Source organism: Anabrus simplex, chromosome 14 (genome assembly GCF_040414725.1).
Source record: "Anabrus simplex isolate iqAnaSimp1 chromosome 14, ASM4041472v1, whole genome shotgun sequence".
NCBI classification, from domain to species: Eukaryota; Metazoa; Arthropoda; class Insecta; order Orthoptera; family Tettigoniidae; genus Anabrus; species Anabrus simplex.
Window position 1 is genome coordinate 90,643,490 of NC_090278.1, and position 13,908 is coordinate 90,657,397.

Here is a 13,908-nt window from a genome sequence, read left to right on the forward strand (position 1 = left end):
CATCATTTCTTCCCTCCAGCAAGCCGGGTGCGGTTGCATATGAGCCTTCTCCAGTTTGTTCTATCCATCCACACATGCTCCTTATATATGTGACACCAGTTCACATCTCTAATTTCAAGGTCCTTCAATATCAGTTTTTCCCAAACATCATGAGGTCTCCTTATTGGTCTCTTCCCAGGAACATTGTGTTCAAAGTACGTTCGAGGAGTCCTTTGAGGGTTCATTCTTTTCATGTGACCATACCATTGCAATCTCTTCACTTCTAGAGTCTCCAGCAAGCTTCTTTCCAATCCAAGCTGTTGTCAGATATCCCCATTCCTTATTTTATCCATTTTTGTTATTTGTAGACAAGAATGGAGGAACTTCATTTTTGTTGCCTGAAGACGACTCTTTGTTGGTCCAGTAAGTGTTGCTGCTTCCAGGCCATACGTCTATATAGGTACTAGATATATTTTGTACAAGCTGATCTTGGAAACTAATGGAAATGTTTCATCCCAAAGTATTTGACGTACAGCGTGATAGAATTTGGAAGCTTTCTGTATTCTGTTACTAATCTCCTGATGTATGGTATTGTCTGATGACAGAACACTACCTAAATACTGGAAGTTGTCTACAATAGACGTCTCATCTCCAATTCTTAGATGAACAGTTTGAGAGTTTCTACTCATCACCAAGCCAACTGTCTTCGTTTTGCTAATTTTGAAACCTTAAGGTTGTAAAAGCTTCATGCCAGAGATCTAGTGTAGTTTGTACTTCAGCTTCTGTCTCACCCCAAACCATTTCATCATCAGCAAAAACCAGGGCATTAGTTGTTGGATCCTTTCTTTTAACCGTTTTTAAAACTTCATCCCTTATGATTATGAAGAGAAGTGGTGAAAAACAACTTCCTTGCTGGACTCCAGTCTTTGTTTCAAACCATCCTGACCTTCCATCCTGGACATGGACACAGCACTTGGTTTCATCATATAATTGTTGTACTCTTGCTATGATGTCATCAGGCACTTTCTTATGTCTCAAACATTCCCATAAATGCCTGTGTGGTACATGGGCATATGCTTTCTTGATGTCAAAAATTAGGAAGTAAACATAAATCGGAAGACGAGTTAAAAAGATGGAAAGTTTCTGGGTAAATCGGAAGGGTTGGCAGGTATACCTCAATCATTCCAAAATAATTTAAAATAGGATGATAATGTTAATTACAGTTATTCAAGGGGTGATGTAACAAAGTTAACGGTACATAAGTCAGCTGGCACTACGCCAGTGACAGCGCATTAACTATATCACACTCCTAGCTGGACCAGTAAGGAGAAAGGAAGCATACGAGCAGTAATCGACTGACATAATTTCAACACAGGATTTTAACTGGCAGGTGCCTGTGGCTTCGCCCGCGTTTATTAAGACAACTGTGCCAGATGCCTCTAAACCATTTAATTAAATGAAAAAAAAAAAAAATTACTCACACACATCGTTTTCACTTTTAATATTGGTCGTTTTCTATTATTTTAATATTTCACCCCCTTTCTACCCCTGCCCTAGGGGTGCCTTACCCTACAGTTTTCTTTCCCAAACAGTAAGTCATATGAGAATCATGTTTGTTTGAGAGCTATGCTGGAACATGCACGTGTACATTCATGATCTTGGACTTTTCAGACATTCCCTTCACCCCTTCCTGATTGGGAATGAACTTGGCTCAAACGGCATCCAGAGTGTCACGGTTCATCTCAGCTACCCCAAAGACTATGAATACAACACTAATATTGGTCATTTTTAGCATTTTTACATTTCACCCCTTCTTTTATTGATGCTAGGGGTTTCTTGCCCCTACAGTACTTTTTCCAGATAGTAAGTTATATGTGAATCTAATTTGGTTGAGAGTTATGCTGAAACATACACACACATTCCCCGTAATCTCTGTCGTTTTCGACATGTTCTTTCTTCACTCCTCACCCCCTATGCCATGGGAACTGAACTTCGACTTTTCATTTTTATATACCAGATGGATCGGACATGTAAAAAGAATGGGAAAAATTTTAAGAAATATATCATAATCTTCACATACTGTTGGTTAGGCAACCCGCTGATCAGACATGCCATGCGGTTTACTTACCTTCCCCTATTTTCTCCCCCCCCCCCCTCTCAACCCCTATGCCAAACTGCCCATCAGATTTCATTCAAACCACTTCCTCACCATTCCCAGGAGTAATAAGAACAAATTGTGAAATTTTCAGTCAGATCATATCAGATCAGTCAGAGACATACATACATACTGTACCAGTAAAGCCTAGGTCCTGGTCCATATCAATCGAAAGAAACGTTATTCCAGCATAAAAGATCCGACCGACGTACGAACATCTATGTAAAGAATGTTCCAGTATGTGCCAGACCCCACGAGTGCACTAGGCGGAGTCAAGTGACGTCACCTGTCGCTCGAAGCTCACCTCCCCATGAGATATTTCTCGAAAAGAATTTTCTTTTACTAGCTTTTCAACGCCTTAACCAATTTCAACGGGACAAACGCTGAATCATAAAAGTTAATCCCTGTGAATTTCGAATTAATTCATCCCCCATGGTTGTTGAGTTATAATAATTTAAAGTCTCAAAGAAATTACGCACTCACGGTCACATGGACAAGAGATGCTACCCCTCCCAGCGCTGGTATGTATATATGTCAAGGCTAGCCAGCAAGCAGGCCAGTACAAGGACGAGTATACAGCTGTGTGTGAGTGAGACAGAGGAGAGACCGACCCGCGTACAGTATGTTCGCGCAGTCACGGTGAAAGTACTTGCCATCGCATTTCCGGAACGCGAAGTTATATCGCCGACAGAATTATAAAAGACGTCGCACTGTATTTAGTACATCGCGTCGCGACTACAACCTAATTCTAAAAGACATTTAAGAATATAATACGAGTGAACTTATTGAAGTGCAAATATCAACTATTTAACGTTCACAGAATATGTCATTACGTGTAGGCTTAGGTTACTTCAAATGATATTGAACTTCTACAGAAACTAATGTGTAGAATCACCAGAACTCATTTCTTTTAGAGTATTGAACTGTATTTCTTTATTCACGCCACATCAGTATACGACTTACAGTAATTTGAGTGAAAACTAAGAACTTTTTCTGAGGTAATATAACGTTATAATAACAAGATAAGCAGAAAATAATCCTTAGTGACTTAATGACTGTGTTCAAAGAATGTGATTATTGACTATGATTTGCCTTTTCAAGTGTGAACTGTGTAATTATGAACGTTTCAGTAACGACTTTAAATAGTATTTCATACAGGAAGGACTGTGATTCTTTATTTAACGTCTTGAAGTTCGATTACGCCATAAATAGTGTTGAACAGTAAATGACAGTGTCAGTGATAACTACTCGCACTAAGTGAATTTTTCGTGTGCGAAAAATCACCCTAATAAGCTGCAATTCTACATGATCCAGTTCCAGCCGTCATCATCTCGTCGGGAACGTCAACATGGTGTGTTAAGGGAACATCGCCGATCCTGATTCTCCACGGAACATTCCAGATTTCCATCCTTCGACATTTTGTAACAACATTTCTTGCCGTAAGTGAGTAGTAACAAACTGACTAAAATTTTTTCATTAATTTTGAACAGTGGAAACTTCAGTGCCGCGTGTGAACAAATATTTCAGAGTTCTCATAATTTCTCAGAAGTGATTAATTTAATTTCAAATTTCATTTTTATATCTCGTAGAAAGACTTTAGGCTTTTCAAGTGTGCTATATATCAAGGTTTACAAACTGAGAACTGAAAACTTTTAACAGAAATTTAATTTCTCATATCAACTTACAATTACAAGTGTGTGCTTAGGTTTAGAAAGACTTTAGGTGGAAATTCAATACCTCATATTCTCACATATGAAAGACTTTGGAATCAGTGATATTTATGCCATTTTCATGAACAGAATTCAGGAAGATTACGTTCAACCTTTTAATTTCAATGCCAGATTTGAGTCAATAATCATAGCGCAGGGTGAAGAATTAATAAATTGTTTTGAAAAAAAATTTTTTAACCATCTATTATTCGCTCTGCGAGTCTATCCTACTCTGTATCGGCTCCAAAACCAAGTTCCACTCCCTGAGGTCCTACTCATGCCCTTTACCCAAAAACTTTTCCTGGTACAATACATACATACATACAAACATACAAACATTCGTTTTTATATACCATATAATGCTGAATACCATCAGCCACCGAATAAGACCCGCACCCTAAATTTGAGACAGCAAAATACAGAAAAAAATAAAATAACTTACATACCTATTTAATTTTCTTCAAATATACTACAAATAAACAGCTTACAATTAATAAAATCATCACAAAAATCGTAAATCAAACCGGTCCAATACCCAGATCATTCACAATTCACCGGCGTCATCTGAAGTTTCACCATAGAAACTTTCGTCACTGGCATCTTTCCACAAATAGTTGTCCTCACTACCGTCCATCATCACAATCATCATCAATGTCCCACTCCAGTCGCCTGGGTGTGGTTAACAAGCCTTCACTCCTTTCTGTCCCTCCACTTTTCCTGCCTCATTACTTCCGCCACATCCAATCCAGCTTCTCTAATGTCCTTCCAAATCTGATCCATCCACCTTCTTCTCGTCATCCAACTGGTCTCTTTCCCTTAACTTCTCTTTCCAATTCCCTTCTTGCTACCCGTTCCTTTCCCATTCTTTTTACATGTCCGATCCATCTGTCTTGCTTTCTGTATGTTCTGCGCTAATGGTTCTTTATTTAACTCTTCTCTGATTTTAATATTTGAAATTCCATATTTCTTAAAGCTTTTGGACACGAGATCGATGGGAATGCGCACCCATGCAGTCTTGATCCAGCTGCATATTAGTCCCACTTCAGGCCTCTTCACTCGTTCGGTTGGTGTTAACGTGTGATCACCATCAAACATACATTCGGTGTAGTACTGTTTTATTGCAGTTTTGAAAGGCCGGTTCACGCACACATCAATAGAAGCAAGTCCTCCGGGAATGATCACAAGATCGGTTTTCCCTTTCCTCATCTTATTTTTTTACGGCGTCAGTTGTATGTCCTCAGTAACTGTCCAACACAACCAAGTTTCGTTTTTGTAAATAAGCTCCCGGCAATGTTGCCAAACGCACCTCACCCAGTCCTCAACTAGTGCACTGTCCATCCAGCCGGAGTCGTGATCTAACAACACTGGACGGCAAGTTTCCTGTCAGAAGTGTTTTCCTTTTCAGAAACACATATGGAGAGAGTTTGGTTCCATCTGCTAACACGCACATTACTGTGCATCGTTGCTTTTCGTTACCACCTGTTCTGATGGTTACACTTTTAGAACCCTTCGTATAGACAGGTGTCTGGTCAGCATTCCCAATTTGCGACAGCAAGTAAGAATTTTGCTTCCTCAAATGAATGTGACGTTGAAAGGTCGTTAATTTTTCACACGCCCGAGGGAGACGTGAAAGACGTACGTCTACGAATACACAATCCCTTTTTCCGATAAAAGTTTCGGATCCACTGCGGCTTGCAGTAAAACCCTGTGTTTGAGTTCTTTTGAGATTTCTAGTGCTTTCAATGGACACATTTCACTAGAAACATCATATCCTAACTCACGTTTTCCTATCACAGATTTTTGGAGTCGTTCTTCAATTTCCGGAAACACTGCACTCCGCTCATGGAACACTCAGCGATTGCCGTTACTTTTTAGAAGTTTTTCCTTCTTCTTCTTCCGCCAATTACAAATATACGATTCATCAACATCGCACTTTCTGCCAATGGCACGTTTTCCGTGTATTTCAGCTTTGCTAACAACTTTCAGTTTCTCACACACAGTAAATGACCGCAGACACCATTTTGAATCCACCACTCACTATCGAGACAGCACTTTCACAGGACAGATACGATACTCGAATGTGAGCGAGGTAGACTTCAGTAACCAACAGTCTGGACTCTTGCAAAATACGATATCCCGCAAGATCAGCTATTCGCGCACCCAGCGTGCCAGCAACACTTGTGAAACAAATCATGATTGAGCATCCACAGCAGCGGCTTTCATATTTGCCACATATTTACCCATATTCTTTGATTTACCGTACTTCATTACCTTACATTTCACGTTTACATGCCACTGTAACTGTACTATCTTGTTTTCTAGAACGCAACTAAAACACAGTAAGACCTGAATGCCCATTTACATGTGGTATATTGAGTACGATAACCGTATTCAAATATATTTCAATACTCCATGTAAACACAGTAAATATTTACGAGAATGAACGGCTTGAACATAACCCGTACCCAACATTTAGAACCAATATTTTTGGGAAAAAAGTGCAGGTGGTACTTGGGATTATACGGTATATAGATTTATAAAGAATAAAATATAATTAAGACTTTTGTTAGGTAGAATCTTATGCTCTTTCAAGAACAAACATGTCATTCTATTTTTAATTGAACTGCAGCTTTTGCAAGTATTTTCTGAAGTTTGTTTTATCCTAAACTGGTTCTGACAAACTGAAGAACATAACAGTTATAGATTAACTGTCAAAACTGAATAGAAATGGCTTCTTCTTCTTCTTCTTATTTTATGACCACATAGGATCACTTTAGTCAGTCCGTAGTTCAGGTCTCTTTGAAGGGATTGTTCGGGCTTTGCGGTTCTCCCAGTACTTCATCAGACGCTCCGATCTTCGTGCCCTTTCCTCAGTTGAAAATGTGCGTGTTGTTGGTTTGTTTTGTGAAAGGGTAAAGCGGAGGTTTGTATTCTTGAGTTTTGTATTCAATTTTATCTTATTTTTGGTGTCTTCTGTTGTAAGGCCTATTTCTTTCAGATCCTCTCTTACATCTCTGATCCATTTACATCCTGTTGTGGTATTATTTGAGACGAGATTGTGTTGTACTAGTTGTTTCAGAAGTCTCGAGTCCTGCATCCTCATGATATGTCCAAAGAATCCCAGTCTCCTCTTACGCATAGTATCTGTAATGGGTTCTAGCTCTTTGTACACGACTTTGTTAGGTATTAACCACCACTGTCCATCTTTCTGATATTTTTTGTTGATACAGGTTCTTCCAATCCTCCTTTCAATTTTCTGAAGTCTGTCAGTCTTTGATTGTTTATTCAGGTAAAAGAGTGTTTCTGCTGCATATGTAGCTTCTACAATAACAAAATTGATTAATACCTTCAGTGCGGATCACACGCCTAGCATGTCACGGGATGGGTGCTAGAAAATATGAATTGCAGGTTTCCTGCATGGTAAGAAAGACTCTTTTTCATCCTGCACATCGTGCAAGTCCAATCTACTAGCAGGCCCATCCGTAGCCAGATTAGCGCACTTGTATTCTGTTTCCCGTGTATTTCCTCACCGCAGTTTTCGTCATACGTTGTCATTCTCTTGGGGATCTTGGAACAAGACAACTTCAATATGAGGTAAGACAATGTATTTTCTGTTTATTATTACTTTGAGACAAATACAAGTGATTCCGCTTTTGAAATAAATTCCACTACCATACTGCAATAAGTTCAGGGAAAGGACTGAACTCTTAATTGTCTTTTATTCTTGCATCATATTTATGAGTAATATGAAAGAACTTTTACTAATCATTTTGTTTGCTTGTTGTTTTAAGGGGCCTAACATCGAAGGTCATCGGCCCACTAATCATTTTTGAGTGCATCATGATGCTTATGTTATTTTATTTATATTTTGTTTAGATGTCTGACAATGCTGTTCCTTAAATATCACGAGGTCCGGCCATTAAATGGCGCACTTCAAAAGAAGATGTAACGCATCTGCATTTGGCTATTTTGCAATGATAAAAAAAATTGTGACACAAAATTGTATAATAGAGAAGTGAACATATGAATATATTTATGTATGTAATCATACCTATGCATTTGTTTGTTACCTGTGGTAAAGAATGCACAGTAATCTATCGATGTGCCTGGCACGTGATCCACTTGAGGACCAGTATTACCTCTGGATTTCAACCATTGCAAGGGTCGCCCACCAGGCGTGAGTGGGGTAAGTCCACGAGTTCGATATAATCTGTCTTAACAATGTTCAAAAATTCAAATCATTGCAACTTTTAAAGAGTTCCACGCAAATATCTTGCTCAGGTTGGTGGGTATGTCATGCTTTACAAATATGCAGTTCTTTTGCCACATCTTATAAGTTCTTCTAGAAGCTGTAGAAGTGAGAATATTTGATTGCAACCTCTGCCTGGCCTGATGCCACACTGTTATACTCTGATAAGTCTCCTCACGCACTGACTGCAGACGAGCTCATAACCAAGAATAAGAAGATGCCTCTGTAATTTTCAGACCTTGTTTTGTCTCTTTTCTTTACGAGTGGGGCAATATCTGCTAGTTTCCAATTTTATTGTACCTTTCCCTTCAACCAAGATTATGGCAAACAGCTTCGTAATACACTGACAAATTTGGTGCCTCGTGTCTTGACGGCTAACTGTTAATGCTGAGAATTATGTGGACAAAATGCAAATTATCTAGAGAGGACTTATTGTACAACGAAGGGAATGAAGTATCATTTCAAGGGATGTAATAAATTACAAGCCCCAAAAATCTCAAAGGGAAAACACCTTAAGGAAATTAACGTCAGTCATTGATGGCTTCGTGTAAGCATATGACAAAAACAGTGTAGTCTTTTGCAGGAAACTAGCACTGTGCAATGGCTTCCAGCCAATAGCTAAGAAAAAAAGAACATTTTCAAGGCTTGACATGCAGGGCAATAGAACAACAGAATGCAGCAGAAATGATCTTACCGCCATTCGTTCTGCAGTCAACCACTCCTCTTCCTCTGGACCCATGTGACGGTTAGGATAATACGTCACACTTGCTATAACTTTGTTCACCTCATTTAAGGCATTCATCTTGCCATTAAATGAGGAGATCTGAAGTAACCTACAACACCAAAAGTAAGTCACTGAACCAAATAAAAGCTATCCTTTGCTCCTTAGCAACATCTTAATTACACATTAATTCATAGAAAAAACAAAAACAAAAAACATGGAAGATAGGGAACTATAAAGGATAGGAAGGTCAAACACCATTAGAGATTAGTGTGGGCAGAGGGAGAAACAGAAAGGAAAGACGGATGAACTACTATCGTCAATGATAGGATCTCTCTCCTGATCAATTCCAGTTTTTCCTGACCTCTTTCTTCACAGCCCATCAAGCAAGAAGTATTATCAAGAACAGCTCCCTCAACTACAAAATTCAGCTAGGAAGAGGAAACTAGCTTGTCAGAGCCTATTACGAAGAAGCGCCAAGTTGGTATTGATAACTGGAAGGTCAGAGGACCAGTGAGAGACAAGAAGCAAAAGAAATGAGAAAATTCAAAGAAGAATGACTGGCCAGAAAGCCTTGTGGTACACAGTTGGCTAAAATTGGAAGCCAAAAAAGAGATAAAAGAGAAATATTTCTCTCTAAAAATAAATGTATTGGCCAAGGGAAACAAGGGTCATTAAAGGCAGGGAAATAGACCCCATAGGCTTCATAAACTGTATACTGTCAAACAGATACGAAAAGTAAGAGAGATGGGGCCTCGGAAAAGCAAGTGGAAGTAACATAAAATTCAACTGGGGTAAATCCAAAACGTGGACGCTGGAGTAATCTTTGCCAATTTTCAGGCATCCTGAGCTATAGTTTCCATGCAGTAATACGATAGCAAGTTCCTTACTGCTTCTCAAGCCAGAATGTGGCTATACATCCAAGTAGTGACTATGTCCAATGTTGCTTAACTGAGGCCAATTGGGAGTCCATATAAAGTCTCAATTTGTCAGCCTCAGTAAGAGGAAAGGCAGGCATTTACATAGTGTCTAGCAAAATAATATTGCATTTTGAAGGATGAGAATCCAAAAACATTCAGCATTATTTAATTAACTTTAAATTAAGCTCAACATGGAAAATATAAATGTGTGTGGAGAGCATACTGAGGGAATATTATCCAATGATGGCTGTGAACTGAAGCTGCAGTATAGAAAACCAGAACAATAGGTCCATGGAATAGCGTTGAGGATGCTTCATAGGTCAGCAGGTCATACAAAACAATATGGTGTAGGCCCTATTTTAAACAAATGTGCCGATGGAATGGTCATGCAATCCGAGGGCTGTCAAGCTTGTTGTTATATCAACGTTTGAACATCTTCCCTTTGGTGCGCCAGCCAAAGGCATAGTGGATGGACATTATCAAAGAATATTTGATCAGAATCAGTACCAGCTTAAGCCACCAAAGATTAGGTGAAGTGGCAAGTCACGTGCAGTACAGCAGACCCTGCTATGCCGAACTAAGACAAAGAAGAAGGAGAATAAGATGGAAAAACAGAGGACAATACATAAAAGTTGGATGTAATGGACTGATGAAAGCACATTATTTAATTTCTTTCTTTCAATATGGGAGTACATCTAGGCTAGATGTTAACTTTCAAATTATAGTCTTACATTCCAATATTCATACCTGAGAATCATTTTCAGTCTAAAAATTTCTAAGTTCTTAACCATCTCTTCTTGGTTAGGCACTCTGGAGACCAAGCACTTGGCAGCTTTGATAATAGCGGAGATGGCATCATTCTTCGATTCATTCTTTGCCTCTTTCTTCAACTCATCGTCTGTTAAATTATCTAAAATAACAGGCACCATTTCCTGGAACAGGACAAAGGTAATTCTTTATCCTCAAGCTAAAACAAGCTATAATACTGTAATCTACTTGTTGCTCATAAAAACCTACCACTATGGGCATAAAGTACTTCACAATAGTATGGACAGTCAGCATCTCGTAGCATAGGCCGAACGGGCGGATCAATGCATAGATAACTGTCACAGTTAAGTTTTTTCCACTCTGGAACCTCTCCAATAGAATCTGGAACCCCCCTAAATTACCAAACCTGCAAAATATATTCCACATAATGTGATATTCAAATTATGAACAATTACTGGCATATGCGAGATAATACATAATGTAATACCTGTTTATAAGGTCGACTAGCCATCCACGCGGTGTCCTCGAGTCAGGTGGAGGACGTGCGTAAAGGTCCTCATCGGGGATGTTGGGAACCTGTATCGATTCAGATGGGCGAGAAGCGTTGAAAGTGTGAAATCTAAAAATAAAATAAATTACCAATATAAAACTAGCGATAAGCTTGCTCTCTCTCTCTCTCTCTCTCACACACACACACACACATGCGCGCGCGTTCTCATAAGTCAAACAGCATTGCCCCAGCTGTTCAAAAACAGACTTATACGAACTGAACAGAAATTCAATTCTACACTTCACAGTAGAAATTTAGGAACACATCAGAAGAGGGCACTACAGAAAAGGAGACAAAAACAAACATGAGAAGACATTGATGTGGAAAACTGGGACTGATTCTATACAATGCAGAGACTGTCTTCAACTTCTCTTTCTGTTGCATCCTCCTCTGCTGCTGACCTGTCATTGTGTTCTTCCAGTTTTTAGGGCGTTTAACCAATCTCTCATCACTGGTCTGCATTTAGAGCTGTCTCCCATGTGGTAGATTTCTTATCAGCTTTTCTTAAATGATTTCAGAGAATCTGGAAATTCATCATGCATTTTCCTGGATAAATTATTCCAATCACTAATTCAATCGGCATATGCAAAAAGGAGATGCGACTGTTTTTTTCAAAACAATTATTAATACTGCAATAAACTTTAACAGGGTACATACATAACCTGTGTAAAAACTTGACATGTAAAGCAGTTCTTTATGTGTTGAATAGGAGGTATAGTTAGCATGAAAGTTGCCAACAGGTGACATGAACAGCACATCTCATTTATGCACAGTTTAAGTTGGTTGCCGAGTCTTTCATGTGGTTAAGATGGCGGGACTGTGCATACAGCTGTTTCTCATAAGTGATAAGTGGCCCTGCAATGAAGATCACATGTTTTCATTGATTTAATGTGATTACTGTAGGTGATTAGCGCAAAATTAAGATGAAGCTTATCATAACAGTTTGAATTTCTCAGTAAGGAATTGATGAAGAGTTTACCAATTATGAAAAAGATATATGAACACTGGAAAACAATACCCTATAAAATGATGGGGGACACTTCAAAAATCTTAAGTCTCTCTTTATCATGGTTCCACACACTGCTAAAGGAGTGCTTTAATTTAAAATGTTAACTTCGGACTGAAATTAAGTGAAAACCGAAGTGTACATATGTGTTAAAGGTTACAATTTGTCATTATTTTTTTTTCTTTTCATACATCACTTCGTCTTTTACTAGTCCTTGGCATGTGTGCTGATGTGTTGGGTTTGTTCAGTACAGTTCATCAGGTAGGACAGGTCATGCCGCAGGGACGCCAGGTACATTCTTTGTTTGGGGTGTGGAATCTGGCGGTTAGGCATATTTTAGGCATAGATATCAAGGATAATTTAATAAAAAACCACCTATTCAATACTTTCCACGTTTAATGTGGTTATTATCTACATGATTACAGGCTGAAGATGCCCAAAATAATGGGTGAAACATGTACCTGACCAAATAAGTCTACATAAAATCATGTAGATAATAACCACATTAAACGTGGAAAGTATTGAATAGGTGGTTTTTTATTAAATTATCCTTGATATCTATGCCTAACGTCATCTTCAATACGGAACAATAATGAGAGTTATTACTTGTAAATAGGCATATTTTCCCGTGGAATCCGTGGACACCGAATTGTGTGTATACACGGCGTAGTCTGTAGTTTAGGCCCTTTCATTCATCATTACTTCAGTTGCGTAGAAACTTTCAGGGGTCTGTTGGGTTTTCTGTCTCCTTTCTTCAAGGACGGCAGTCGATGCAGCGGTGTCTGGTAGCCCGAAAGTTTGTTTGATGTCTTCCAGAAAGAATGTTTCGTCTGCCATTATGTATGGCATTCGAATCTCTATAAATTCTGAGAATTATAAGATCCGTTTCAAGTATCTGGCCTGTAAATTTTCTATTCTTTTGATGTTTGCAACAGTTAGCTTGTGCCATATTAACTGTAACTGTATCCTATACGTAACTACCGGGGCCACTTTAACCCACTGGCTTACCTAACCGTAGAATCGATGGGATGCGCGAGCCTGTGCCCGGCTTACCTAACCGTCGAATCGACGGGGTAATGCAGCGTCCTGCTTTATTGACGGTAAAGGGTAGGTTGTACGTTAAAAAGTCAACAGATGGCACTACAATCGTTCTTTATATCTGAAGGAAGTCTTTACCACTGTATTTGAGTCATGTTTAGGGGATTAACTGCATAAATTGAAAATAGCATTGAGCTGATATCACAGGTGTTCAGTGAGTAATGATGAGCACGCGTGAGGCTATTACCGAGAGAGAAGTCGTGGATATTTTACTGAATAGTGATTGTGAAGAAGTTTATAATATATCGGAAAGTTCTACCTGTGAATCTAGTGATATGGATAAGTTATCTGTGATTAGTGAAGTTAGTGGTAGTAATACGAGTCAAGAAGCAGATGTAAATATTACGAACGTAAATGTTCCGACGCAATGTAAGAATTCCCAGGTGAGTTTATAGTGCATAGTTCATATTTTTTGCTGTAATGTAGCACATTCCATTGAAATGAATATTTTTGAGTATTTCTATGAAATTATGACAACGTTTGAACCAGTAGTTGCAGTGATATCATTTAAGCGCAGTCTTGCATGGACCTTATTAACACCAGCATTTAAATGGTAATTTAAAGATCCGGAACTGATGTTTATAAGGTAAGCAGATGGGTTAAGCTTGAATAGTGCCATTCCAGTGATCATTGAGAGGTTCTGTGGCTTCGGGATCTCGTATTGCTTTGGTTGCTGCCGCTGCCTTTTCCTTTACGTGCAGTGTGAAGGTTGCGCCTGTGGTCTGAAGTGTGATACCCCGGTATTTAAATGAT

General features: G+C 38.9%; 1 protein-coding gene across 2 annotated transcripts in view; it reads right to left on the reverse strand.

Annotated features, from left to right (window-relative positions):
* Positions 1-13,908, reverse strand: part of faf (ubiquitin carboxyl-terminal hydrolase-like faf) — a 299,786-nt gene that overhangs the window by 221,572 nt on the left and 64,306 nt on the right. For both annotated transcript variants that reach the window (XM_067158104.2, XM_067158103.2), the window contains exons 5-8: positions 10,989-11,120; positions 10,751-10,907; positions 10,481-10,665; positions 8,787-8,925 (exon numbers count right to left, since the gene is read on the reverse strand). In XM_067158104.2, coding sequence (XP_067014205.2) covers positions 8,787-8,925; positions 10,481-10,665; positions 10,751-10,907; positions 10,989-11,120 — 613 coding nt within the window. The remainder of the gene's footprint in view (positions 1-8,786; positions 8,926-10,480; positions 10,666-10,750; positions 10,908-10,988; positions 11,121-13,908) is intronic.